The following is a 27,733-nucleotide window of genomic DNA, read 5'->3' as shown; positions in this document are numbered from 1 at the left end:
TCACATCGCCGTTAGAGGCGACGACCAACCGCTCATCCAACTGCTCCTTGACAAAGGCGCACCAATCAATGTCCAAGCGACATACGTCCCTCACAGTCCGCTCCAAATAGCATCCATCTTAGGCAAGGATGAGGCGGTTCGTCTCCTTCTTCAGCATGGCCCCGACCCCATCGACAGTCAGGCGACCGTGGCCCCAGGCCCGAGTAGGAAAATGTTCAGTGAAAGTGGCACGAGACGATCTATTTAGTTTCCGAGGGTTTATGGGTGGGAGTCACCGAGACCTTCTGGCGTACTAGCAACTGTCTGTATACGTACCTTATTTATGTGATGAGAGCACTGGAGCAAGACTTGGGTCTTTGCAATTGGCGAACGCTTTGAGCATTAACAAGAAACGAAAGATCGGCGGAGACGAGATGACGTTGGATCAAAAGCGTACAGATAAGATAAGATAAGATTGTAGAACTGGATGGCGAGGACCATTGCTCGAACTTCGTTGCTTGAACTTGGACACTGACCACATCGACCGACGCGGTCTCGACGATATGCCGTCGCTCTCATCCATCCTCTCAGCGCCGTCATCTCCACCGCGACGCGCACAGCGTAGTCACTCGCCACCGACATCATCGCTTGGACCGCCCATGCTCGAGCACCATCCGCCCTACCACCCAGCGCAACCCCCCATGCCCCACTCAAGGCCACCTTCTATCGTCAACAGCGCTCACGCTTCTCTTTCTCATGCCTCTCTCTCGATGTCTGATCTCCCGCCTCCTCCCCCACCTACATCTGGCCCAGGAACACCCATGCCACCCGACATGACCAGACCCCTCAATGTCACCGATGCGCTCAGCTACTTGGACGCGGTCAAGATCCAGTTTCAGGACAGGCCAGACGTGTATAATCAGTTCTTGGATATAATGAAGGACTTTAAGGGCCAAGTGTATGTCCTCTTTTCCAGTCTCTCTTTTGCTTTCTGCGTCATCGTACGGTGGTGGCCCTGGGATGGCCAGCTTGTCACACTGCCTCGAAGCGAGCTGTTGGTCACGAGAGTATTGTAACGTTGTCGAGGCTGGGATATCATAAGATGAAGAAAGTGTTCGTCGCTCGGGGGTGTGATCAGCCCTTCGTTGAAGTCTATTGTGCGGGGTACCGTTTAGCGCCCGTCGGGCACTAAATTGGGAACACCTCTGCCAATGCGGCTCAGACGCCACCGACTTCAACGCCCTCTTCCTTCCTTTCACCACTCCTTATACATGCCCTCCTCCGCCGAGTGCCACTCACATCGTTTGCGCCACCAGGATCGATACCCCTGGTGTTATTGAACGAGTGTCTATGCTTTTCCACGGGAACCCCTACCTCATACAAGGATTCAATACTTTTCTTCCTCCGGGCTACCATATCAACTGTACCACCGACCGTCAGGACGTCAACCACATCACCGTCACCACGCCAAACGGAATGATCACATCTTCGACCAATTCCATGTCGAAAGCTGCCCTCTTGACCGTTCCTCCATTGGCACCCACCCCTATTGTGGCCTACCCCGCTATGCTTCCGCCCATGTCTGCTCCTGCTTCGCGTACGGGAACACCGCACGCCATGTCCGGGCGTCCTCCTCTACCTCAACAACACATGCAACAGGGCTATTACGATGGGCCACAACCTCCGCAGCCCTATTCTCCAAACATGCAAGGCGCATCTATGCCCGGTAATGTGAGCACGAAGTCACAGGTAGAGATCACAAGAGCACCGCCCACTAGCGAGTTTGACCATGCCATTCAGTTCTTGAATAGGATCAAGACTAGGTACCCCGATGGTCCCAACGCGAACACGTACAAACAATTCCTGGAGATACTGCAGATATATCGGAAGGAGCAGACAAATCTGTTCAAGGATCCTACGACGTATCAGCAGAGGGAGAAGCAAATGATGACCGATGTGCGTACCTTTTGTTTTCTTCTTTGGGCAGTGCGGTCTCAAAGGATCGAGTTTGTTTACAGGTGTACGCTCAAGTTCAACTCCTGTTCAAGGACGCCCCCGATCTGTTAGGCGAATTCAAGAAGTTTTTGCCCGAGCTTATGGGAGCGACCGGTATGGACGCCAATCACCTCGCTGGGATAATGCCTGCCATCGCCTCTGGATCGAATAGTGGATGGCCCGCAGAACCCATTGCCTCCTCCTCGACCGCACCCAAAGGCACGGTACCACCATCCAGAAGACGAAAGCGAGAACCCGCGCAAAAGGACACGCCGCAAAGCAAGGCGGAACCTGGGCGCGTGAGTATTCTCACTAATCGAAACGTTGAATCGTTCAAGCTGACTACAGAGGGACCCTTTCTACAGCAGGATAGTCGAAAGAAGCCTCGAGTGAGCAAACAGCCCGCGAAAGGACGTCCTCCGTCGCCTGAGTTCGCTGCATACCGCAACGCGCCCACGCCACCGCCACTCCCGCCGCTTGGCCCAGGTTCCGTCGTTCATCCCAACCTGGCACCATACCCGCCTTCATACCCAGGTCCTCCTCAGCTCTCGACACCGGGGCTCTCGCACGCCCAGATGGCCAACACGATGTCAGTGCCTTCCCAACAAGGAGAAGACCCGTTCAGCAAGGAAGTCGCCTTCTTCGGCCACCTCAAACAAGCTCTCCCGGCGGCCGAGCATGAGGACTTTGTGAAGCTGTTGGGTCTGTACAATGCGGACATCATCGACATGAAGACGTTGATGACACAGGCGGATACGTTTATTGGCCATCTCGCGGGTGATCTCTTGGGCCAGTTCAAGCAGATCTGTAAGTGGGACGAAAGGAGGAGTGGCGTCGGTAGGGTCGATCTTGGGCCACCAGGAAGTGTGAGGACTGGTCCGCCGGAGCCGATTCCGTTTATGGCTGATAAGGGGCAAGGACCTAGTTATCGGAGGTTGCCCGAGAGCGTGAGTTCTTGTCTTATGGTTGGTATTGTTGATGTTGGCTGATGGAGACGATACGGGTTGCAGGAGGCGAGACTTGCAACGTCTGGACGCAGCCAGCTCGGTCGTTCTGTGCTCAATGACGAATGGGTGTCACATCCTACGTGGGCGTCCGAAGAGGCGGGCTTTGTAGCTCACAAGAAGAACATCTTCGAGGACCTCATCCATAAAACTGAGGACGAACGACACGAGTACCAGATTCACCTCGAGGGCATGGCCCGTACCATCGCGATTCTCGAGCCGTTGAATGCCCGGATCGAGGAACTATCGGCGGAGGAACGGGCGACGTTCAAACTTCCTCCCGATCTCGGCGGTCAGAGCAAGGCAATCTATCAGCGGACTCTCAAGAAGGTGTACAACAAAGACCAGGGTGCGGTGATGTACCAGGCTCTGTTGGACAACCCGATCGCTGCCGTCCCGGTCGTGCTCGCACGTCTGAAGCAGAAGAACGAGGACTGGAAGCGGGCACAGAGGGAGTGGGGCATATTCTGGCGGCAGATGGAGGTGAAGAACTTCTACAAGTCGCTCGACCACATCGGGATCAACTTCAAGGCGAACGACAAGAAGAACATCACCGCAAAGTCGTTCGTGACGGAGATCGAGACGCTGAGGAAAGAGGCGCTCGAGTCGGGCGAGTCTTTCAAGGAGAGGAAGACGATGCCGGCCTGTGCGATATGGCCGCCTGGTCCGCAGCTCACGTATGGCTTCGAGGACACAGAGGTCCTGCACGATTCGCTCAAGATGGTTTATTCCTATTTGGATCACAACCCGCAGGTGTATAGTTTGCAGGAGAGGAGGAGCGTCGAGAGGTTCCTGCGCTCGTTTGTGCCTACGCTCTTCATGGTCCCCATTCCGGAGTTTAGCGCGGCATGTGGGTCCACGGACGTCGGCATGGACGACGACGACTCAAGCGACGAGCAGACCATGAACGACACGGAAGGGTTCTCCGAGGATGCGCAGCGGGGAGGGAAACAAGCCGGTAGCGCGCCACAGGTGAACGGGAGCGGTGCTGGTGGGGTTAATCCTGGACACCTGCGCAAGAAATTGCTGAAGACTGCCGGGAGAAGTCAAGGGGGCCAGAGAGACACGCCGTCTGCGGTTGGTTCGAGGTCTGGGTCTCCCATCGCTGTTGATGCTGCTGCGCTCCCTGCAGCCGCTACGACCAGCACCTCTCACGACGCCGCAGACTCGATACAGCAGCAGAGACCTGCGCCACCGAGGGCGAAGGATGTGTGGATACGTGAGAGTTTGCCGGATGGGGACAGCGTGGTATGGGACTCTCATGTGGATCGAAGGCCGTTCTTCGCCAATACGACGCTCTATACCTTGTTGAGGTTATTGCAGGTGCGTCTATTTGCTAATCGTTGATCGACCTTCCTAGAGTGGACAGATACTCACATCTGTTGGTCGATTGTTTGGCGCAGCTGGTGTACTCGCGCCTGGAGATGTGCAAGAAGATCGGCGCCGGATTCGCAAAGTCAGATTACCGATACCTGCTGGCCAACCCGGTCGCGCTCAGGCTGGGCCTAGAGGATCCTCAAGGGCCGTCGGTAATCTTGGAGCAAATGTTAACGACGCTGGGAGGACGGGACTTAGGCGACTCTAATTTCGTCTACATTTACCTCCTCGAAGCGTGCGAGAAGCTATTCGACAACGAGATGGACCTTACCACGTTCGAGGAGCAAATGAGGTGGTTCTTCGGGACGAGGGTGCGCTTTGAGTTTCACTTTTTTTGGGAAGACCTCGCTGCGGATCTTTCTTTGGGATGCGACTTTATCATTCAGTGGCTGACGTGCTTGCCTTTGTTTCTATTCTGGGTGCGTTCTGTGTGTCACATAGGCTTACCACCTGTACACGCTGGACAAAGTTATCGCTGCGTTGATCAAGCAGGTAGGCAGATGGCGCGCCGCATATAGCAATGATGGGCGGCTGATCCCCTTGTTCTATCTTTGGCTTACCTCAATTCTCCGCGGTTTTGGACTCGGTGTCCGCTTTTGTAGGTGCAGACGGTCGTTTCGGACAACAAATGTCAGGAGCTATGGGATTTGTTGCGCAAGACGCGACAGGAGAAGGAACTGACTCGCCAGGACGTCATGCGCTACCGACGAGAGGCAGCGAAACATGTCGGATCGGACGATAATTTGTACCGAGTGGAATGGGTGCGTGCTATTCTTGTCCTGTTCTCTCTGTCATTTTTTTTCCCGAGCTGATGTCAACGGTTGTATGTGTGATGCGGATGGTATGTTTAGGATGCCACGGCGAAGGAGGTTCGTATTCAGTTGGTGGGCCCGGACGAGGGGAGCGTGGAAGAGACGAGGTCGGGGGTGACCCGGTGGCGGCAGTACGTGGAGAGCTATGTGCTGGAGCACGCCACGGAGTGGGTGGGGCGAGGAAGCGAGGGTAGAAAGGGGCGAGGATCGAGGCCAGTGTTCATGAAGAGGTGTGTAGCCGGGATCGGAGTGTCGCTGTGTGTGAGCTGACTGGGTCTATTTGCAGGCTGCTGAAGACGGAGGGCGAGGGGGGCGCGGAGGATGCCGGGGTGGTCGTCGAGGACGGACTTGCAGTGCGGGTGAGCCTGGGGAGCTACAAGGTGTTCTTCGAGGGCTTCGAGTGTCTGTATCGGCGTTGAGGGCGTTGAGTCGATGTACTATTGTTAGCGTTTGAGAGTAAATATAGGCTGTGCTATACTTAGCAGCCGGTTGGGTAAGCGGGATAAAACGACCGATTGGGCGACCGAAAACGGCGCTGGCCCGCGCTGCTGGATCCCCCGTCTCTTCCCTCGCTCGCTGTCGCTCCCATCCCACTCGCCATCGTCCTCGCCACCGCCCCCGTCGCCCGAACCACTCTCGCCGCTCTCGAACGACGCCCAGCTTATGCGCCCCCGGCCCCGGCGCGGCTCTGCTCAGTGTTTGCTAATCGGATCCTCGTACCGTTGACGCGGCACCCTCTTGGGCCTCTTGGCAATCCGGGAGCATCATGCGCTTTCCTTCCCAAGCCAAACAGCCTTCCTCCCCGCCTGCCACAATACGCAAGCCAAGCTTTCGCCGTGCCACAAAGAGGCCCTCGTCATCGTCCGCGTCGTCCTCCTCCCTCTTGTCCTCGGTCTTTGCCACCATTGCCTCGTCGTCGGCAGCGCATGCTAGGCCCCTCGACCCAGAGCACGACACTTCCCTCCCATTTCTCTACCCTTTTCTGCCCCACGACGGCCAGCGCGAACGTTCGTCCAAGACAGAGTCCTCCCGATCACCTTCCAAGAGATTGCAGCGCCGAGCCTCCGTGCCTGACAAGTACGTCCAAGGCGAGGATGGCCTCTGGCGCAAGGCCGCCGAGTGGTCCTTGTACGGTTCCACAATATGCCCAGTCAGTCTACTCTCTCTGCTCCCTCCGACATCCACTCCTCTCATCTCGCTTCATCTCTCGCTACTACAAAGGGCTCTTCTTGTTCCGCAGAGGCTACCCCTACAGCCGTTGACGACGAAAACTCGGCAAATCCGACCGCTTCTACCATCGTCGCCAGCTCCACAGCTACCGCCATCTCATCACCCTCGTCCTCTGCCTCTGTTTCCGCTATCTCTGCAGACGAGTTTGATCTCAGCACCCTCCCTACCGGCTGGGCGAGCAGCGGCGGATCATCTCACGACCTCACGGCTGTCATTCTCCCTTTATCTCTCGTTCTTGCCGGCTCTATCGTAGCCCTCATACTCGCATGCGTCGTTTGGAGACGGAAACGGCGAAAGGGTGAGAAGGACGTAGAGAAAGTGCTGCAGCGCAAGGTGCGCGGGCAGCGGGACGATAGGTCCGAGGACGGTTCCGAAAATAGCAGTATTCAGCAGGCAAAATCTGCGCAGCGCAAGTGGGCAAAGGCTGCGAGTCGTTGGAAGGCCAACGTCAGGCAATCAGCCCGACGACGGCGCACGAACCGCAGTCTCTCCGCTACCCTCGTACAAGACAACCAGAGTAATCCCTCCCTCCATCATTCTCCATCCAGGAACGACGACTCGGTCTCTGTGCTACGTTCCCCCTCTTCCGTCTCTTCTCGGCACTCTCACGACAATCCACCTAATTCACCACCCCCACCACCCGTGCCACTGCCACGTCCTCGTTCGTCCATCGAAGTTTCACCTGTCATACCTCATGCGGAAGATACCCCTCCTATTCCCCCAAATCCGGATTCCCCACTCCGTCCTCCGGCATACCACCCCTCGCGCAATCATCCACATAGCGCAATCGACATTCCTCCTCCCACGGATGTCATCCCCTCCTATCACGCTGAAGGATCCAATGTGACCGCAAGCTCGTCCAAATTACCGTCGGCACCCCCGCCTGTCGACGATTCAGGGCATAATGAGGCCGTACACAGCTCTCCAGGCCATATTGCCACGGATGATAAAGCCACGTTGGCCCGCAGAGCCGCCATGGCCAGCGCTCCTCCTGACCCAGACACTCGCGCCTCTCTACCTCACTCTCCTCGCGCGCCCGAGCTTGAAGATGACGACGAAATCCCTGCTGATGTGCTCGCTCTCTCCTCCGCACCGAGTTCCGATCCCATACCTCCCTATCCATCTTTGCATCCTGATTTACCGCCTCCACCGTCTATGGGGAAGATGGCCGCCTCACGCTACGAGCAGTACGCTTTCTCGCTCGAGCAGGCAGCAGACGTAGTTGGCGTCGAACCGGAAATAGGCCCTTCTGCTCCGCCGTTCGAGGAGGCGCAAAGCCAAGCTGGGACGACTCTCGTCGTGGTCCCTTCGGCTCCGCCGGTGGACGAAGAGGAGTCGTTTGAAGACGGGGAACTCGAGCCTTCTGCACCTCCATTGTGGTACGCCCAGGCGGATACCGATGGAATGGGTGTCGGGGTTGGTGCTGGCGTGGATGTGGAAGTAAACGCGGGCTTGGATGCAGGCTTGGCAAGAGAGGAAGGTGAAGGCGCTGGGAGTTTACGTCGGACGGTGTCTTCTGTTCCTACGAGTCGTACGCAGTCCCCTGGACCTGGACCTTCTGCTCCTTCTCTGCCTCCGGTGTACTGATGCTGATACTCCCTTCGCCCGTCACGTACTTTCGTCTCCCGCTTCGCACCTGTAGTTCGCATGCACCTATCATCCATCCTTCATCACCCATCATCCCATCCCCTTTCCCTTTCGACTTCTGCATGAGCACCTTTGACTTGACCTGACAAGCAGTATTGTTTTTTAACCAGTTTTTTTATCACCTTCCAGACTCGGGTTTTGGTCTTTCCTCGTTGAGCCCTGTATTATCTCCATTTTTTCTCTTCGCTTACTTCGTCCATAGCATACATATACATATATACACATACCGCACCGCACCGCACCTGCATCTGTGAATTGGAGGGAATGGAATGAAAAGGAAAGGAAGCAATCCGTTGAACATTGTCGTTCATCCTCTGTGTCTTTCTGTCCGTTGGCCTGGGGTCGTGAGGAGAGGCCAGTGTGGCACTTCCTCTTTCAAGCTCATCTCGCCGCTCCGAGCATGTTACAACGTCTTCAAGACAAGCCGCAAAGCCATGCGACTCCTGATCTCGAGCTCCCCCTCATGGAATAAGTAGTCCTTCTCGATGGCCGCTCCATGATACTAGTAGTGGTACGAAGTGGCAGGCTATACGTATGGTGAGGGTGCATCCATTCATGCATCCATTCATTTCCGGCCGATTCAGTGCGCCTCGATTATTTTGTTCATGGATGTGTTCCCCGAGGCTCTCCATTGGGGCTGGGCTGGGTTATATCCACGCTTCATCGATTCATATCTGTATGGACTGCCATGAATGTTTGAATCGGATTGTCGAATGCTGGATGTCGATGTCGACAATGAACGTCGTACGTATGCCATGAACGGGAGACTGGAAAAACTTCTGCTCGTGAGGGTAAGTAGTCTCGGAATCCAGACTCAAAGATCGAGGAAGAGAATCGTTCCTCTTCACTGCTGCAGATGACGCCGGACTAAGTATGCTTTCTCTTACTCACCGTGAAACGTCGGGGTCGATAGGAAGTTGTTAGGAGTTGTGTGGCAGGAGTACTTCCTGATGTTTGCGGCCTCTTTTTCCTCCTTCCTCTCCTTTATTTCCCCCTTCGATCGCGAGCTTCCCATTCTTTTTCTGACTCTTCCTCCATGTTCAATGTGGCGCTTTCGGCAGGATCTACGAGCTCCTGAGTTAGCACTGGGCGTCAATCCGTTCTGGGATAATGTGAGCCGTGATCTTCTTCCTCGGCTTCTTGCTGGGAATCCTATCATATTGACTGCTACTTGGTTCCATCTATCAACGTGACGATGATTATCGCCGAATGCGAGCTGTGGCGCCATCGTCCTCCTATCACTTAGTCTATTTATATCGTGTCACATGATTGAGAGCTACGCCAACAACTTTTGGAAAGCGTACGATTCGTCACTGTGGCTTCGTACTGATTGAGAAGATAAGAGGCGGAAGGGCATATAAGTGCGTGTCCTGACGTCCACATTGGTTCGTATAAAGAGCAGAACTTCTTGTGGCGACGGTAACTTGAAGCCCCTATTCCAGCCCAATTTGATCCCATCGCACATCCGAGTCGAGGTCGACTTCGACGCAAACTACGACCCTGGTACGTCCATGTCTTCTGACGATCGCCATACTAATATTTACCTACTCTTTTGCGAATTCTGGAAAAGGCAAGATCTTTGACGGATCAGCCCAGTTTCATTATAGTACACGTAAGTAGTTACTTGGCCACCACTGGAGCCACGGTCCCGTACGAAGTCACCAGGATGAGCGAACACGAACTGGTCTACGTGGCTGCCGATTCTGCGCGGACGTTTACGGCTGCGGTATTGGAGAAGTATGGAATCTCGTCCGAGAATGCAAGGATCATTGCTGGATACCTTGTCGAGGCTGATTTGAGAGGTGTGGATACGCATGGCATGGTGCGTCACTGCTCGAGTTTAAGCCACCCATACACATGTATTCGTCGTGGTTTCTGACCTAGTACTATCCCCTCCTCTATATGATAGAATCGTCTGGTAAGACAACAGAGCGCAACACGCTGATTTTATCTGTCTGTCACTGACACAATAATCAAATCTTCACGACCCATCCCATGGCAGATCCCCTACTCCACCCGACTCGAAAAAAACCTCATCTCCCCAACCGCCACACCGACCCTCAAACCCCTCGGTCCCTCCATCGCCCTCCTCGACGGCCAAAACGCCTTCGGCCACCTCGTCGCGCATCACGGCATGCTCGCCGCCATCCGCATGGCCAAAGCCAGTGGCCTCGGCCTCGTCTCCGTCCGGAACAGCAACCATTTCGGCATGAGCGCGTCCTACGTCCTCCAAGCCGTCCGCGAAGGCCTCTGCGCGCTCGTGTTCACGAACTCGTCCCCGGCCATGCCGGCGTTCGGTTCCATGACGCAGCTGCTTGGTGTTAGTCCCATCGCGGCCGGTGCGCCGGGTCCGGATAAGGGTGTGGATGCGGAGGGGAACAGGATAGGTGGGGAGGATTTCGTGTTGGATATGGCGCCGAGTGTGGCGGCGAGGGGGAAGGTGCATAAGGCTTTGAGGAGGGGAGAACAGATACCGGATGATTGGGCGTTGGATGCGGAGGGGCGGCCGACAACGGACCCGCAGGAGGCGTTGAAGGGAGTAATGTTACCGATGGCGGGGCCGAAGGGGTCTGGGTTGGCGTTGATGATGGATGTGTTTTCGGGAGTGTTGACGGGGGCAAGCTTTGGTGGGGACGTGGTGGGACCGTATGATGCGTCGGAGAGAGGGTTGAGTACGAATGCGGGGGTGGGGCATTTTATTTTTGTGATGAAGGCGGGGATGTTTTTGGACGGTGGAGAGAAGGAATTTAGGGAGAGGCTGGGAGAGCTATATGCGAGGGTGACTGGAGGTGAAAAGAGGGAAGGGGTCGATAGAATATGGTTTCCTGGAGAGAAAGAGGCTGTCATGCAACGTCAGAGAGAAAAGCAAGGGATTCCTTTCACGAGGAGTGAGGTGAAAGGTATGAATGAGGTTGCAACGAAAGTCGGCGTATTCGCATTAGAGACGTCAGAAGTATCGTTGGCGTAATGTATAACGGCGACTGGTTATCATTGTGGGTGAACATACTATAATACATCCTATATTCATTGTTCTAGAATATCTACTTCTGCTTCGCCCAACATCTAAGCTTTCATGAGCTTGACTTCGATGCCCTCCATCAGGGCCCGACTGTACATACATTTCTAAAGGAGATAGTTCAATCGAGGTCAGGGAGGTGGGAAAGTTAACGAACTGACCTTCTGCGCTTCGATTATAGCATCGTCGTCCTCCACTCCTTCGATAGTGACATGGACTTTGAGGCCTAATTGCGGCGAGTCGGTATAGTGTCCCATATATACACTTGTGTGTACCTTGACATCAGGAGCGGCGTCCCCCTTTCCTTGTCGACACAGCGAGTTCTGCAGGCTCTCAAGGAAACATGCTATAGGCAGCAGGCGTAGGTAAAGGTAAGTAGCGTGTCTTTGTGTGCGTAGAGGGAAAGAATTCACGAACAAGAATATGCCATGGCGAAAAGCTGTTCTGGGTTATGACCGCGACCGACACCACCCAAGTCCTTCGAGGGATGCATGCGAAGGTCTAATGGTGGGTCGCGTCCGGTGGTGTATACATGCCCTGATCGACCATTTCCTTCTGCGGTCGCCTGCGTGACAGACTGGGAGGTCGGTAAGTAGGAGAGCCACAGGTCGAATTGACGATGGGCCGACGTACAATATGGTCTCTCAGCGTGACCAATGAGCGCCGCTGAAGGGTCATCGGGGATAAGAACCGTAGGGGAAACATTGGGTATCTTCTCGGTAACATGGTTGAGATCTGGCGTTTGTGGGGAAGGTTGGGATATGGTGCAAGTTCATGTAGTAGTTTACGTTGAGACGAGCCGGTGGGCACATATATACTATGAGGAGGATAAGGAGCCCCTCAAGGATGATGTAACGTATAGCGTTACGGCTCGATAAACGCCACATTGCCACCGTCACCGACTACATCATCATTTTATTGGTTTTGGAGCTCAAGTGAGACCATGTTTAATGGGCGGGGAACACCGAATTAGCACAAAAGGGAAAATGAGTAACCTACTGGTGCAGCCTGTTTCACTTTCGCAGTTCCGTGGGCACACATACCATCACCGGATGACACAGACTGTCCCTGCATAGGCTTGCGGATACATCACGGCAGACGGCTGTGGGAGGGTGGAGACATTGAGGAGCAGGCGAGGCTTGGAATGAGCATGTGTTCACAACAATTTCGCAATAAACCTGCCCAGAGCCGATCGAGGATATGCAGATCAATCTCAGTGGGGTGCCCGCAGGACCTGAATGATGACGGAGGTGTTGCTGCTGTCTGATGAGGTTGTGGGGAGGTCCGACTGGCAATGGCAAGACACCAGGGAGACGTTAAGTATAACGTAGCAGCAACAAGTATTTAGCCAGATGTCAGTGACGGTCGAGCAATATTTGGAGACCAAGTATACTGCCAGTAGCCGGAAAGAAGAATGAGCAACCAAAATCGGAATTCATAGGCGACTTCGCACTATTTCAAATTCCTTACGACCACGTGCGGTCGTGGGCCACAAATTTCTACCAGTCCCCTTGCTGCTGCACCATCACTGCTCTGCTCATTACAGAATCTCTGTAAATATCTGCCGAGCTACTGCTACTAGAGCCCTCTGAGCACTTGACATCACGATGGGAAAATCCCAGAAAAAAAGATCTATGCGACGGCATAATCCTATGCGAGTTCCCGACTCTCATCTTCCGAAAGGTCTTGCGTCTGCATCCTCTTCTTCGTCAAAAAATGAAGCTATCCTACCCATCATGCAAAAAGTGCGTGGACTAATTCTTACTCTCCTGGTCACGGACCTTACATCACATTCTTTTTCTACAGCTGGAGAGCGCCGATCCCGCCGAGCGAAGATGGTCCTGTGTGGCCATCTCCAACCTGATTAACAACGACCCCTCCACACGAAGGCTACTACAGGGGAAGAATATCGTCGGCGCTCTGATTAGCAGACTCTCCGATAGTGAAGAGGAGGTTGTCGTAGAAGCTGCTGGTTCTTTACGGTACGCTACGTTCCTGTACATAACCGGTACCTTCATGTCTTCATATTGCCGTGAGACTAGTAATTTATGTATCGACGGCGGATACGATATCTGTGCCGAAATGTACAACAAGAATATTATCGCCCCCCTTCAGACTTTCATACCCAAGGTGACTTCACGTCTCGAACCAATCCTCGCGGACCTCCGGCCTGACTTCGGTTTGAGATCTCGACAACCCTAGCCCAGTATCTCGAGTCGCCCAAATCTGCTCCGGAGAATGCACAAAAAGTAGTCTACGAGTTTGCCGATAATGTGATCACGATCCTATGGTGCCTCTCGTGAGTCCCTTTCCAATTCATTCTCGGCGCCACAGTTGCTCAAGCTTTGCAGTGAGACGTCCCATAAAGCGTTGACTGCGGTCAACCAGCTCTCACTAGTACCATTTCTCATGTCCTTTCTCGTATCTCGCGAGAATCTCCCACTCACGACCGTGACATCAGCAGGTGTGTCGATTCCTTGAAATGTGGCGTAGCTAGATAGGCTAACAGCGTACACTTCTTCTCAGCACAATGTCTTTACGTTCTTACCGACGACAACTACCCAGCTAGCGTCCAGATCAAGACAAACTCTGCTTACTCTGCCTGTTTGTTGGAGATCGCACAGACGAGAGCAAGTCTCCCAACCGCGAAAGGAAAATCTGTGAAGGCCGAGGAGCGCGCGATTACGCTCTGCGTGCTTGCTTGTGGTATGTTTTGCGTTTTTCGACGTCTCCTGACGTCCATTATGCTGACGAAACGGACCACAGGCATTCTTCGGAATGTGGCACCACTCCCACCACCGTCGGCTGTCGCTGCGTTAGACCTCGACAAGGACGTAGTGCTCCCCGTACTCGTACCCGTCGTTTCAGCAGTTTCGCTATCTGACGCATCACACGCTGTAGAAGTGCTCGTGCAGCAGCAGGTATGTACCCCCTCCTCGCATTAATGACCTAATATCTGGCTGACGAGATTTTCAGGCCGTAGAGCCAAAGGAAGAAAAGTCCGTAAAAGGCGCTCCTAAGTCTGACCACAGGACTCCGACCGAGATCGAGCTGGATAGAATCGAGACCATGCTCAGGACCGTGCATCTAGCACTGGAGATCTTAACAGGGGTCTGTGCCACACTTCCGGAACCTGAAGCCTTCGAAGGCGAGGAAGAGGAAATCGAGGAGGACGAGGAAGAAGATGCTGAAGGTAGGCCACTTCGTCCCACGTGATTTCGCTCAAGTACTGATGACGACGTTGCAGACGATGCTATGGACGAGTCTGCAGATGTGCCTGCTGCCACTGAAAGCGCACCATTAACTAACGGGCCAACGTCTTCGAGCGCTTCATTCCTGCCCACTCTCCTTCAACCACTCCTCTCACTTATACAACCCACATCACTCTCATTCCCTCCACCCAACGCACTCTCACCCCACCCGCCAACGACATCCGTGCTCAGTTCAATTCACATATCTGCATTAGAGTGTCTGAACAACGCGTTCCTCTCCCTCGCTGCCAATGTCAATCCTGCCGTCGCTGCTGATCTTGAATCTGGTACCCGGGTCTGGGAGGCGTTGTGGAACGCTCTGAGTGCTACCGGCACTGGTGGTGGATTGGGGCAGGAGAAGAAGACTGAGGTATGGGAGATCGCGGTGGGCGTTCTGTGGGGCGTCGGGATCGTGTGGACGGGGAAGATGGTAAGTATTAATGCTGCCTTGTCAACCCGCTGGAAGGAGCTGCTAACTAATACGCATATTGTAAAGGTCCCACAAGAAGACCACTTAAAAGTACTCATTCAGCTTTGCGATAGTACAAAAAGCGAGGCTGTCAAGGTCAAGTGCATCGGCACCCTGGAGAGCCTTGCACAACACCCACAGTCAATAGACGCTAATCGGGTGAGCAGCGTCCCCATTTGATCTGCTAGCCTCTCGCTGACGTCCTACCGACTAGGTCATATCTGCCTACTTCATCTCTTTGCTTCCGAGCCCTACATCACCTTCGCCCGTGGGCACGGAACCTATGCTACAAGCCCTATCTGCTCTGATAGATATCTACTCCGACGAGACCATGCCATACGACGTGAATTTCAGGCAAGGAAACTATCTGGATACGCTCACGGGGTCCGTTGAGGCTGTGAGGAAGGCAGTGAAGGGTATCGACAGGAAAAAGGAAGGAGGCCGTGAGCTGAAGCTTAGGGGAGAGGAGGTTCGGGATAATTTGGTGGCTTTCATCAAGTACAGGAGACGTCTGGGGCTGTAGGACTGCTGTGGGTTGAGTTTGGTTTTGTCTTCGCTGTAGCCTCTGTGCAGGAGATCAAACAGGATGATGTGACGATCTGTATGCCAATAAACCCCTGTTGTTTCATCACCACCACGTTATTCGTCGATCCAAGCCGAACGATGGTTGAGCGGGGATGAAAAAAGAACCATTGAAGGTCGTCAGATCAAAGCAAAAGAAAGTCGCGTACAAGTACAGAAAACAGAACATCGTACACAATCACAACCCAACTACCTCGCCTAAGGAACGCCTACTTCTTCCTGTTACCCGACATGCTAAGGATTTGCACGAGACGAATACTGAACGAAAGAGTTAGCGGATAGTTTGAAACAATCAGGGCAGAGAGAGGTACTGACAAGATATTAATCATGTCGAGTTCAAGGCTGATAGACTCCTTCATCGGGTCAGCTGGGATGACGCCACGCTCGGCGAGACGAGCATGGTTCAGGATCTTCTGCGTACTGTGATAGAGTCAGAAATTGTCTGACAGAATCGATGGGATGAAATAAACGTACTCGTAGAGAACGAAACCACTGAAGACAGCGAGACCACCGTAGAGGGAGATAGACTCGGCGATAGCCAAACCGCGCATACCGAGAGGCAAGGCCATAGGAGCCAACGAACTCAAAGCGACGACGGTAACACCAGCAAGAAGGGGACCACCCATGTAGAGGTACTTGTCATTTCTGTCGAGTAAACAAAGTCAGTGAGGCATGTTAAGTTTGACTTGACTCGGTGAGGACATACTTGGCCGTGGCTCCAACATAGGATAAGGATCCGACAACACCGCATGTGTAGAGGGCTGCACGAGAAAGGACGGCTGGGTTCACGAAGAAGAGGGGACTGAGGGTGGCCGCTTGGCATGCGTTGAAGGCCTGATGTGCATGTCAGTCAAGTACGATATTAACTACGATGAAGTCAACTTACGAGCCAGAACAGGTGCTTCTGAACGGTGTTTTCTGGAGGAGTGTACATGACACCCATCATGGTCCCAATACTACCGACAAGACTGACGCCAAGAACAAGCCCTTCAAATGACATCAGCATGGAATCCGGTGCAACCTAGAAAGTCGACACTCACAAGGATTCGCAGACATAATCCGAAAGGGCAAGCCAGCAGTGAACATACTCCTCGCAGCTAATGCGGTAAGGGCCAATCCTCCGCCAGTGTATGCAAAGGATTGATGGAGATATGACTGTTCCGCAGGACTGAGAGGATCGCGAGTATCGCGGTTCAAGAAGGCTTCAGCACCAACGATAGTGACAGCGACAGCACCCTATACATCCATCGCAGCCATGAGTCTCTTGTCGGGATAGCGAGGTCAGTCTACTCACAGCGGTCATGGCATATCGCTTCCACGCCTCCTGAGGTGACGGTCGCGCGACCACGGGGTCGTTCATGAACCCCCGAGTGGCCCCTTTCCCAAAAGTTGAGTTCGCGAAGACATTTGGACGCTTTGCGCGAAGCGCATTGAGGATGAGACTTGGCCTTGGGCCACTCGTGAATGTCCGTGCGCTGACACGGGTAGCGGCTTGCTTGGAGAGAGGCGCAAATACGCCGACTCGAAACATAGCGAAGGCAGAAGTGTGGGTCAAGAAGAAGGCTGAAGTAAAGGCTGAGGGCAGAGATGTGAGCAGGTGGTTTATATACCTGCGCCCGGCTCTACGCGCAAGCTCGGCATACGAATTACATCACTCGATCGCCGATCGGGCCAAACTTCCAGTTCATTCTCCTGTCGTCCACTCGGATCATTGCTATTCCTCGCCCCCGCGACCTCGAAGCGGGAGTGTGCGTTGCATTACAGTGTGCAATCCGCAGTGCAATCCGCAGAGCAATACAGTAATAATAGGTAGTAAGAGTAGGCTTTCCAATGCTTGGGGTATACTCATGGTGGCATCCGCCGTAAATAAATACTGCAATAACAGATGCACATAATCGCAACCAAACAAGCCATTCAAGTGCTCTTGCAGATGGCAGAAACATCTATCACGCCCACCTGCTTGGATTCGGAAGCCACAGCGATTCGACTCACGTCGCCCACTTGCTGCCAGTCCAACTCGAAGATACCCCGTCGTGTCGACTCTGAACGCCATGACCATACCTTCTCCCTCTCCTATTTTCAAAGACAAGGGGGTACAAAACATCAGGTATAGGTCATTTGATGACTATCAAAAACGGCTAACCTTCACATCGTACACGAACACCCAGCCGTCTCCGCCACCAGTAGCCATCCATCGACCGTCGGGGCAGAAGGCAAGTGTGAAGATCGCTCGCTTGTGATTCGTGAAAACTCTAAGGCAAGCACCAGTAGTTGCGTCCCAAAGCCGCGAGGTAGTGTCGAATGAAAGTCTATGCAATTCATCAGTCACATCATACCGGTGCAAATTATGAGACAGTACACATACGTGGCCAGTATCTCGGGGTCATTTGGGCCGCCAGGTGGACACCACATTATGCCGCTCACTTGATTTCGATGCCCTTCCAACACGATGGCGGTATCGCAGACGAACCCAGTCTCTTGAACTACCGAGGTCTTCCATATACGAGCAGTCCAGTCGTCTGAGCATGAAGCCAAGAGCCTCCGCGATTTGTTGACCTTGACCTGATTGATTTCGTTCGAGTGTCCACTGCTCGAGGGCATCAGATAAATGTAGCTCGAAAGGAAATGTGTAGAATACTCACACCAATTTCTTTAATGGTGTTGTCTCCCCAACCTTCGAGATGAATATCAGATGATCCGCGCCGCAACTCGTGTAGATTTCGTCATCGAGCCAGTCCACGTCCAGACAGCAATCTATGGTTGAACCATCAGGTGCTACGTCACACATACACATACGTAAGAGGATATACCTGTGTGGCACTTCTGTCGCGAGTGTAAAGACTTGTTCTTGACATCCCAAATACCCACGGTGTTGTCCAGGCTGGCCGTCAATAGCCATTTGCCTGACGGCGAAAATCTAGTGGCAAATATTGGACCCTGGTGGATGTTCGGAAAATGTCGTGGTCAGTGAGAGTAGCGAGCAATGATGAAAAATGGACTAACCTCATGTTGAGAAAGCGCAAAGTCTATCTCGCCACTGGGCTTGCACACACGCAGGATCGAGTCGTATGAGCCTATTGCGAGCAGAGTACCATCGTGATTCCAATCTAACGAAGTCAAGTCGCCTTGCTCATTTTGTCGCATGTGCACTACCGTTCGCCGAGAATTTGGAGGAACCGAGCTTTGAGGTGATAGTGGGACATCCCATAATTGAACGACGGTGTCCTTGGATCTGTTTGAACGCACACGCAGATGAGACGAGAGAAGATGACATGTATAAATTTGCTTACCCTGACGCCAGTATACTAGGCTGAATAGGATTCCATGCACAGACAAAGACCTATGGCAAATCACAACACCACAAAGAGTTTAGCAGGAGTGTGTGTGGCGAACATGGTATGCATACCTCGGTCTTGTGTCCCTCTAACATATGGATGCTGACAGGGCCTCGATCGCCATCGAAGGATTTCACCGGCTTAACTTTCCTGGGGTGAGAGCGATCTAATACCACAGTGTCTGTCTGCGTGACATCCGTCGAGGACCCTCGGCTGTCGTTGGTGACCGTCCTCAAGGCAGAAGCTAGGAATACAGACGTTTGAGGGATAAATATAACATGGAAAGGGGTCGGACGTACGTTCTGGTTGTGGAGTAGATTGTGCTGTTGACGATCGCAAATCATCATCCTTTCTCGCCTTCTTTTCCGACCTCAATTCGTCTAAAGGCGTGCCAGCCTTCCTCTTCACCGAAGGGTCCAACATGTGCATAGGTATTGTGCGCAGGTCCTTCTCAATGAGTGGTGCAGGAATGGTGTTGCACATCGTGAGTTTGCCATCGTGGGAGCAGACATGGTCCTCAAGAAGGGAGAAGCGTGTCTTGCAGTTTGTGATCAATGAGTCTCCGGTCCAGTGAGCTTCAACTTCGCGATAGAGCTGAGCCTTGCTAAGAAGTTCAACAAGTTCGCCTCGAGGGATGATCTTCTGAAAGTTGGCTGACTGCTCCAAGCGGCCTTCTGCTCGTAGAGAGAAGGCGGAGTGGTTAAAACCTACGGAGGAACGAGTTGTGTGGAGTGAGCGTCGGCACAAAATGAGCGCGCTGGAGGGAGCTCACCAGAATCGAGAAAATATTGATGTATAAGACAATTGATCTCGTCTGCCGTCATGAGAATGGGAGCAGAAGTCATGGGGAGCAATGTATAGAGCTCTATATGTACTGAAGCGGTACAATGGATGTTTGGGAGGAGGATGCCGCGGGAGTGGTGGAGAGGACAATGGATAGTTGGAAGGAGTTGAGAGTTGCAAGTGAAGCCGCGCTCAGCCACCACGGCGCCACCGCCGAGGGGTTTTTAGAACGGAGCCTGAACCGGGTGGGCGGTGCCGGTAGCCGAAGAAGTTGTGGGTGCTTTATGGAGTTGTCGCGCCGCCCGATTGCTTTGCTCAGCGCTCAGCAAGCATGCATCTCTCAGGCCCACCATCATCCACCTTCCTTCCGTTCCCTCACATACTCTGTCCACCGTTACATGGAACGCAGCGAACCCGACTGGGAGATGCACGGCGAAGAAGAAGACGACGGCGACTACGCTCCAGGATTCGATGAAGACGATGAAGACGAGGAACTTGACGATATACAACCTGACTACGAGGATGATTTCCAGGAATTGCAGGATGACTTAGCCGAAGCTATTCATGATACACAAGCTATGGAGGACGGTACTGAAGGTGGCAATCCTGTATTGAACATCTTGAACAGTACGCTCGGTCCTCCAGAAGGCCCCTATTCCTACTCATCATCGGTATCTAGACATGACAGAGCTTGAGCAACTCGCAAATGCACCTGCGGGTGGTGCGGATTCTTCCCAGCCTGCCGTAGTTGATTCATCGACTTCCTCTAGAATGTCTCTTTCTCTTCTTCAGATGCTCTTCTCCCAGCCCGTTCGTGTCATTCAGCAATCCGGCAACAGCACCGTCAGTGCTAGCCATCGGCATCAGACTCGCGCTCAGGCTCAACGAGCGGCTCCAATTTCTGACGATGAAGAGGAAGAGGACGATGACCCAGAAGACAACTTCTATTATGGATGGTATCGGCGACCAGATAGTGCTCCTCACAAACGCTGGTATGAACCGGTGGTAGAGCCGCAGGACACTGGAGTTGAGCTTATCGCTAGCGGCGAATACGGACGGGTGACTCCAAAACTAAACGCCCGGCACGGAGTCCGCAATGTGGCAAAGATACTTAACACTAGAGGTACTCGGACACGGCGGACGTACAAAGAAGACTACACCAGTGTAAGTTTCTGTCTTGTTCTGGATCACTGTTTGTTTCATGAATGTATTTTACAGGAATTGGTCCCAAACACAAACGGCGTTAACATCATAGGCTATGATCATAATATATACTCTGCCCAGTTTTCAGCAGGTGGGTTTCGGTAACGTATCTACAGGCAGGCGACTCATTCACGTGGACAGATTCGAGCTTTTACTATACATGCTGTCAAGGTACACCCTTTTATCTCGTTCATTCATGTAGAAGCTTACTAGCACCGCAGACTTTCGATTGCATGTGTATGACATGACCGCACCTCCGATGCCTGCGCCTACCATCCCTTTCCGCAGAACGTTCGGTGCGGCAGACCACCAAACGACGCTGAAAGTTCACAAAACGATCAATGGAATGCCTGGACGATGGACTATCACTGACTCGCATCTAAGCCCAGACAACGAAAGGTCAGCAAAAATCGAATTGATCACAGTAGCCATGTCTCTTACTTTCTTTACCACAGGATCATCTACTCGTCCCTGGTCAGCATGCATCCTAACTTCATCGAACGCCTGTGTTGACGAACTCAATCAGACCCCGACTGTCTACCTTGCCACTACCCGCGATGCGTCCACAGCTCAGCATGCAATCCAGCTGGCCGATTCACGTAGAGGACAATCGCTTTGGGGTTACGAAGAAAGCTTCGGCATCTATTCCTGCCGCTTTTCTGCTGACGGAAATGAGGTCATTGCAGGCGGAAGCGGACGGATATTTGGTATGTCTCGTCTTAGATTGTGGTTTACTGTGGACTTTCAACTTACACTGTGATAGTCTACGACTTGCTTGCCGATCGTCGTACGGTCAAGATCGACGCACACGCCGATGATGTGAATAGCTGTTGCTGGGCTGACACTGCCTCAGGCAACGTCCTCGTTAGCGCTTCGGATGATACCTTCTTGAAGGTCTGGTGAGTGCAATTTCACTCTTTAATCTCAAGTCGCGCAGACTCAACCTCGTTTAGGGATCGTCGGTCTCTTGGGTCCTCCCAGACCCCCTCTGGTGTCCTGATTGGGCACACAGAAGGTATCACAAATGTATCGGCAAAGGGAGACGGACGATATATCATCTCGAACGGCAAGGACCAAGCACTACGATTATGGGATCTGCGCAAGATGCGGAGTAACGCTGAATACGAGGCAGTGGCAGACCATGACTACGGGATCCCCAACTTCGACTATCGGTGAGCTTTCCGGTACAACCAATAGATTTTTTTTTTTTTCATTTTCCTTATTCGACATCATTTCTCGCCCACAGGTATAGTTACTATCCAAGACCGAAAGTCAAGGCTCATCCCCAAGACTGCAGTGTCATGACGTACCGTGGTCATAGTGTGATGTCCACGCTCATTCGCTGTCACTTCAGTCCAGCGGAGACAACTGGGTCACAGTATATCTACTCTGGTTCTGCGGACGGACGTATCCATGTGAGTACAGGATACCCACTTGACGAATACATGGCTAGGTCTCATATGTTTCGCATCAGATCTGGTCTCTGGATGGGCGTATTGTTCAAGTTCTTGACCGTTCGCGTACACTACCCATGGCTTTCGACCCATCAGGACCCGAGCCCCCATCGACCGACGGTGCAGGTGACATTGTCTGTGTACGCGACGTTAGCTGGCATACCCGGGTCAGTACCATTAATATTCGCCATAGTCGTACATCACTCACATAGCTTGTTTTTCTGTGGCCATCAGGAGCCTGTGCTGTTCAGTGCTGGCTGGGAGAGTCGACGTAACGGCACTGGGAGCACCATCGCCCGCCATGAATGGAAGGGTCTCTCAAAAGTGCCCGGAGCGTTGGAGGACTGGGTTACGCGGCAGAAGCTAGAGAAAGAGGAGAAAGAGAGGCAGAAACAGAAGGCGTCGAGGAGGCTCCCTGGTAGGTGGGCAGAAGACGACGATGAGGTTATTTGAGTGTTTGCCTAGAAGCTTGGGTGGGATGCGCTCCTAATTGCCCCATGTGAGTTCTGTTCGCTGTATCTTTCCCTGTCATCACCGTGTAGTCGTTATGTACATATAGTCCCCCCATCGGTTCCAATCGGATTTCATACCTCAATTTTGCGTAAGTGTATGAGCTGCAGTACAGAGGTCAGTGTTGTGTCCCAATTTGGGATGAATAGCGGAAATTCGGCAGAGATGTCCGAGAATGCCGTTCGCGTTGTTCCCAATCCTACGGATCTCCTTCGCGACTTTGTTCTTCTCCGCACTGGTGCTCAGGTCAGTGTCGTGACACCGCTCTATTTCCCAAATAATGTACCGTCGCTGATGACGTTTGTTCCCGCTAGGGATACACGTTGTTCTTGATACGCAGGGAACAAGTTACTGTGATCCCTGTGAATTCGACAGCTCAAACGCTACTCACTAGCTCGTCGCTGGGTGACTCGTAATATTTATGGATGAGTCGTAAAGTGAACGTCAGTCCCCATAACGATGTCAACACTCGCTGGCTTCGCGGCTCATGCATCTAGGCTCGATCGCGGCAATCGTTATTCCGAGCGAGGCAACACGCGCAAAGACACGTCCGTTTTGGGCGATCTGTTTGTGGGCGACGCGTGGCTTCTCGTGCATTCATAAGGCCCGGTGCAAGGGGGAAATCTCCCAGTATTCTGCGACTGCTCTGCCTCGAATCCCTCGCGCGTAACCTATCTATCTATACCATCATCCTCCGTCTTTCAGAGCATTCAGTCTCGAGACTCAATCGTCAGTCCACACCCACCACCCAGCCACCATGCACGCCGAATCCTCCTCAGCCTTCTCGTCTTTGTTCCCCATTTCCACTACCGGGCCGAATGCCTTTGGGATGTTTGGCTCCAACCCGCGGGACAGCGTCGTGAGTTGCTTTCATCTGCCTTCCTTTCTTTTTGTACGTGCTCCGTCTGACTGTTGCTGCCCTTTTGTTCGCTACATTTGTCTGTACAGACCATGTACGAAGACCTCCTCCAGTCCTTCTCTGCGAGTTCGTCGCCTGTCTCTTCCGTTAGCAGTAAGGGAAGTTTCTGCGGGAGCCCAACCACGACAGAGTCGGACTATGACGGGTCGACGTCGTCGGACGCGGCGAGCTCGAGTAGTACGCTCGTCGATGACGAAGAGGCCGTCGTCAAGGGCGACGAAAAGGAGGGGAAGAAGGAGAAGAAGCGGTCGAGTTTCTTCGCCGATTTTGATTTGGCGGATTGCTTCAAAAGGATGTTCGCTGGTATCTGAGCGGGCCAATATCGGTGCGTCGTGTTTTGCTTTTGACTGCTCGTGCTCTAACATAGGTACGTCCCTTCCTCTCACATTAGCCGCAACAAGGCATTGTAACAACACAAGTCGCGTCAAAATCCAAGGTCAGACCCGAATACGGGCTTCTGCACGAAAAAAACATATCATTTCTCACTGCGGGCTCAGTCGTCTCGCCAACTCGTTACACGTTCTTTCACGACAAACATCTCTTTTATTCCCTCTATCTCTGTCCTTGGACTGTTCCATGCCATGAAGTCAAGGCGAACTCTTTCTGGTGTATCGTTATCGTTTCATGCTTATGTTTTATGTTTTATGATGCTCATCGGTTTGCTTAGTACACTGCTTTCCTTATCCTCTTATGATTGCCTTTTCTCATACTCTACTTGACGGCCATTTTTACGACCAAAATACTCAATAATCACAATGTCCATTTTTGTATTGTGCGACCGACGAGGCTGTGTGTGGCGTCCGACAGGGGTCATAAACGCCACCGGTGGCTTCGGCCAGTCCGAGCTGGAATAGTGAACAGCCTTGAGCCGTTTGAGCGCCGAGTATGCGCACTAACCGGGATATCTGTATTGTTTCTCTATCTACAACCACCACCGTCTCTGCCCAGCCCATCGAGACATCACTAGCACTTTTACTGCCAACACTGAGAGCATGACCGCCACCGCAGAATTGGACAACTATGGCTTTCCACAAGGATACTTCATCATTCGCTCGGTGGCGATGAACAGGTTGCTTGATGTGAAGATGGACGAGTCGGAGGATGGGACTGAGGTGCTTTTGTTTCCGCAGAGAGAGCAGTCATTAGTTGAATGTATGTTGTTCCTGTCTTTCGAGGGTTTACTATGAACTGACGGGATCCGACTACAACGACGTCAGCGTTCCGTATACCTGAGTCGAACAATCAAGTGTTCTTCATCTCGACTGAGGGCGCCTTGTGTTCTCGGTCTTCCGGCCATGCTATCGACGTCGAGAGTAAGCATAAATCAAAGTGCACCACCTGACAGTCTCAATCTCATCGAGCTGACTGTATCCCGTTCAGACGAAGGCCTCGTTCTTCGCCACCGCCGACCAGTCTCCTACCCGTACCCGAACCACTACTCCCACCCCGTCCCACAATTCCGCTACTCCGAAAAAACCGGCGAAATCTCCATCACATTCGAAGCCGACCCCGCCTACCCCGACCCTCCTTCGTCCAGCAACAACGTCTGGCGCACGAAATCATACAACCTCACCGCGATGCCGATGCGCAAGCCTCGTTCTTTCATGGATGACGCCTCCGAAGTCCTCTCCTCCGCACTTCGGTCTCCGTTGAGCCTCTTCTCACCCGGTGCCCAGAGTGAGCAGAAGTTGAACGAGGAGTTTAATTTGAGGGAGGATGAGTTGGAGGAGAGGGATAGGGGGGAGGATGCGGAGGTAGATGATTCGCCGGAGGATGTCAGGAAGGTGAAGGTGATAGGTTTCACGGAGGAGGACGTCAAGGAGCTGGGGGATAAGGCGAGGATTAGGAGGATGTGGGAGGTCGTGCCGCTCAGGACGTCGGCGAGGAAGCAGGGCGGCAAGTAAAGATTAGTGCCCGTGTCTCTATAGCAGACAATCAGAGACTTGTTTGGGTGCGTGTAATTCCCCTAGCTTGATGTGGGAGCTGTACGATTTTATGTGTATCTACCGTCATATTCTATGAATTGTTGTTTTACATGTTGTGCGACTCTTCATAAATATGTGGGCCACAGCAATCGCCACAGGAGGCGTGCGGTTCCACTTCCGCGGCCGCGGCCGAGAGGAAGCAGAGGGCAAATGTTTTCGGCTTATCTACCCATGCTATCTCCATCCTCCCCCGGTTCTATAAAATCACAGAGAGCGCCATGCCTACAGTCATCGGCCTCACCCTCGACTTCACTGTCTTGTTCATCCATCTGAGGACAGACCATGATCAAGTCCGCACTTGCACTCGTCTTCATCCAGGCTGTGGTCTCGCGCTCAACTCCCGATGTCGGGACTGACAATGCTCAAGCTCCTCTTGGCTCTCCTCTTGACTTTGTACCCCGGCCAACTCTACCTCTCTCACCCCCATCCGCCCCTCCTCTCGCTTTCGTGAACGCTGACTCAAAAGAGCCCCAGTCATGGCTTGCCAAGTACGGCAAACAAGCTGACCTAGGCTACACCGGCCCTCTCGCGTTCTCTCACCTGGAATACGCGAGATGTCTCGAGGACCAGTCGGTGGACTACGATGTTGCGATTCTGGGTATGCCTTTCGATACCGCGACATCTTTCAGACCCGGCGCAAGGTTTGGACCGCACGGAATCCGGTTGGGATCGAGGAGGCAACATGGACAGAGGGCATATTCGTTGGCCTGGGGCATGGACCCGTACGCCGGAATTAAGGTCATGGATTGTGGCGACGTGCGTCCCGTTCTCCTGAGACGTTTTCGAATAGCCGCGGCGAACTGAGTATACCCTTGTTCCGTAGATTCCGCTGAGCGCGTACGACAACCTGCTCGCGTTGGATCAAATGGAGGTCGCGTATGACACCCTCCTCGCACGTCCTGTGGCGAAGGGTGGCGACCTCGTCCCCAACAGGCCTATACTGGCCAAGGACGGTGCGGTTCATCCGAAAGTGATCACGTATGTGTTATCTCTATGTCCCCATAATTAAATAGACACTAACGTTCGTTTGGGACCGACAGTCTCGGAGGTGATCACACCATCGTTCTCCCCATCCTTCGTTCCCTCTACAAAGTCTACGGTCCTGTCTCCGTTATTCACTTTGATGCGCATCTCGATACCTGGGGCAGTCTCCCAGTCCCTGGAGCACCCAAAGATTCCGTCACCCACGGAAGTTTCTTCTATGTGGCGCATGAGGAGGGCCTCCTGCTGAATGACACTAGCATCCATGCCGGCATTCGTTGCAAAATGCTGGTGAGTTCCATCACCCAAATCCTCTGTCAAATTTCCTACCCTTTCGTCGTGAAATTTACCTTGGATGTTTCTCATATCAATAGAGCGAAGCCGACGTAGAGAACGATGAGAACGTCGGTTTCACGATCGTTTCCGCAGAAGATGTAGACGACCTGGGTGTTCCGGAGGTCATCAAACGGATCCGTGAGCGCGTCGGTGATACTCCTGTTTACCTCACGTCAGTCCTCTCTTTGTAAATCTCTTTTTCGATTCTATTGCTTACTATTACTCTGATTTTACAGCCTGGACATCGACGTCGTTGACCCCGGTATTGCACCTGCGAGTACGTTACGGTTCCGAGTCATGGCCGATAGAATAATCACTGATTACATGTCTGTTTCCACTCCAGCCGGTACACCTGAGATTGGAGGCTTGACCACCCGTGAAGTCAAGCGTATCATCCGTGGCCTTGCTGGTCTTAACTTCGTGTATGTCCCTACTGTTCCTTGCGAGCGTCATCTCATACTGATGAATACCTTGTTCCTTTTTCTCCTCCATAGCGGCGCAGATGTCGTGGAAGTCGCACCCGCCTACGATCATGGTGAGTCCGATATCACATGCCTTCCGTATCTCTCTGAATCTGGTTATCTTGTTATTGGTGCTGAACGCCACGTTATTTTACAGCCGACATCACGAACATCGCCGCCGCCGATATCATCCACGACTTCTTGGGCGCAATGACATCCTCTGAGCCACCAAAGCCTCGCGACGAGCGTAAGAAGATGAAGGCCAAGGCTGAGCTTTAGAGCTGCTCGTCCTCCGTGTGATGAGACGAGACGCAGAATATTACGATTAATGCTGTCGAGACATACAAAAACAATGCAGCACAAGCTTCTTCCGCGAGCACCAACTGTATCAAACCCGTTCGAAA

At 53.0% G+C, this 27,733-nt stretch overlaps 9 protein-coding genes across 9 annotated transcripts; 6 read left to right on the top strand and 3 right to left on the bottom strand.

Annotated features, from left to right (window-relative positions):
• Positions 1-732: 732 nt before the first annotated feature.
• STEHIDRAFT_123872 (uncharacterized protein) lies at positions 733-5,668 on the top strand. Its single transcript, XM_007307493.1, has 10 exons — positions 733-937; positions 1,296-1,935; positions 1,998-2,273; positions 2,340-2,921; positions 2,985-4,301; positions 4,382-4,666; positions 4,797-4,847; positions 4,958-5,116; positions 5,207-5,397; positions 5,454-5,668. Exons 1-10 carry the CDS (start codon positions 750-752, stop codon positions 5,584-5,586), a joined length of 3,822 nt encoding a protein of 1,273 aa, XP_007307555.1. The 5' UTR covers positions 733-749; the 3' UTR covers positions 5,587-5,668.
• A 42-nt stretch (positions 5,669-5,710) lies between these two features.
• Positions 5,711-8,276, top strand: STEHIDRAFT_123871 (uncharacterized protein). Its single transcript, XM_007307492.1, has 2 exons — positions 5,711-6,317; positions 6,389-8,276. Exons 1-2 carry the CDS (start codon positions 5,934-5,936, stop codon positions 7,982-7,984), a joined length of 1,980 nt encoding a protein of 659 aa, XP_007307554.1. The 5' UTR covers positions 5,711-5,933; the 3' UTR covers positions 7,985-8,276.
• A 1,061-nt stretch (positions 8,277-9,337) lies between these two features.
• STEHIDRAFT_170719 (malate/L-lactate dehydrogenase) lies at positions 9,338-11,036 on the top strand. The gene is made up of 4 exons (XM_007307491.1): positions 9,338-9,547; positions 9,615-9,866; positions 9,954-9,962; positions 10,047-11,036. Exons 2-4 carry the CDS (start codon positions 9,711-9,713, stop codon positions 11,010-11,012), a joined length of 1,131 nt encoding a protein of 376 aa, XP_007307553.1. The 5' UTR covers positions 9,338-9,547; positions 9,615-9,710; the 3' UTR covers positions 11,013-11,036.
• A 155-nt stretch (positions 11,037-11,191) lies between these two features.
• STEHIDRAFT_62939 (uncharacterized protein) lies at positions 11,192-11,628 on the bottom strand (the record flags this gene model as incomplete). The annotated part of the gene is made up of 2 exons (XM_007307198.1): positions 11,192-11,406; positions 11,478-11,628. Coding segments are annotated over 2 exons (366 nt in total), but the record flags the coding sequence as incomplete, so codon positions are not given.
• Positions 11,629-12,667: 1,039 nt separating this feature from the next.
• Positions 12,668-15,303, top strand: STEHIDRAFT_63118 (ARM repeat-containing protein; the record flags this gene model as incomplete). Its single annotated transcript, XM_007307222.1, has 11 exons — positions 12,668-12,805; positions 12,867-13,042; positions 13,103-13,190; positions 13,247-13,359; positions 13,412-13,524; positions 13,587-13,766; positions 13,827-13,981; positions 14,037-14,253; positions 14,332-14,741; positions 14,808-14,939; positions 14,995-15,303. 11 exons carry the CDS (start codon positions 12,668-12,670, stop codon positions 15,301-15,303), a joined length of 2,031 nt encoding a protein of 676 aa, XP_007307284.1.
• A 268-nt stretch (positions 15,304-15,571) lies between these two features.
• Positions 15,572-16,722, bottom strand: STEHIDRAFT_63071 (uncharacterized protein; the record flags this gene model as incomplete). Its single annotated transcript, XM_007307213.1, has 7 exons — positions 15,572-15,620; positions 15,678-15,782; positions 15,837-16,007; positions 16,069-16,196; positions 16,249-16,349; positions 16,403-16,598; positions 16,657-16,722. The coding sequence occupies 7 exons, from the start codon at positions 16,720-16,722 to the stop codon at positions 15,572-15,574; spliced, it is 816 nt and encodes a 271-aa protein (XP_007307275.1).
• A 461-nt stretch (positions 16,723-17,183) lies between these two features.
• On the bottom strand, positions 17,184-19,588 carry STEHIDRAFT_83556 (WD40 repeat-like protein). The gene is made up of 10 exons (XM_007307490.1): positions 19,470-19,588; positions 18,997-19,404; positions 18,769-18,941; positions 18,653-18,702; positions 18,366-18,594; positions 18,173-18,299; positions 18,005-18,116; positions 17,728-17,949; positions 17,506-17,671; positions 17,184-17,435 (listed from the first exon to the last, which is right to left on the bottom strand). Exons 1-10 carry the CDS (start codon positions 19,540-19,542, stop codon positions 17,277-17,279), a joined length of 1,719 nt encoding a protein of 572 aa, XP_007307552.1. The 5' UTR covers positions 19,543-19,588; the 3' UTR covers positions 17,184-17,276.
• A 241-nt stretch (positions 19,589-19,829) lies between these two features.
• STEHIDRAFT_141200 (WD40 repeat-like protein) lies at positions 19,830-25,574 on the top strand. The gene is made up of 22 exons (XM_007307489.1): positions 19,830-20,107; positions 20,160-20,644; positions 20,699-20,774; positions 20,825-20,854; positions 20,905-21,082; positions 21,139-21,157; positions 21,210-21,390; positions 21,447-21,582; positions 21,637-21,855; positions 21,930-22,098; positions 22,158-22,304; positions 22,372-22,555; positions 22,744-22,764; positions 22,811-22,893; positions 22,962-23,052; positions 23,145-23,195; positions 23,382-23,506; positions 23,596-23,869; positions 23,934-24,002; positions 24,515-24,718; positions 24,784-24,879; positions 24,947-25,574. The coding sequence occupies exons 1-22, from the start codon at positions 19,879-19,881 to the stop codon at positions 25,468-25,470; spliced, it is 3,591 nt and encodes a 1,196-aa protein (XP_007307551.1). The 5' UTR covers positions 19,830-19,878; the 3' UTR covers positions 25,471-25,574.
• A 259-nt stretch (positions 25,575-25,833) lies between these two features.
• STEHIDRAFT_141199 (Arginase/deacetylase) lies at positions 25,834-27,701 on the top strand (the record flags this gene model as incomplete). The annotated part of the gene is made up of 8 exons (XM_007307488.1): positions 25,834-26,307; positions 26,375-26,529; positions 26,592-26,823; positions 26,907-27,040; positions 27,105-27,145; positions 27,212-27,290; positions 27,363-27,403; positions 27,487-27,701. The coding sequence occupies 8 exons, from the start codon at positions 25,834-25,836 to the stop codon at positions 27,606-27,608; spliced, it is 1,278 nt and encodes a 425-aa protein (XP_007307550.1). The 3' UTR covers positions 27,609-27,701.
• Positions 27,702-27,733: the final 32 nt, after the last annotated feature.

This window comes from Stereum hirsutum (assembly GCF_000264905.1).
Source record: "Stereum hirsutum FP-91666 SS1 unplaced genomic scaffold STEHIscaffold_13, whole genome shotgun sequence".
NCBI classification, from domain to species: Eukaryota; Fungi; Basidiomycota; class Agaricomycetes; order Russulales; family Stereaceae; genus Stereum; species Stereum hirsutum.
Note: the sequence above shows the minus strand (reverse complement) of the source record. Positions and strands in the feature narration are given on the sequence as shown.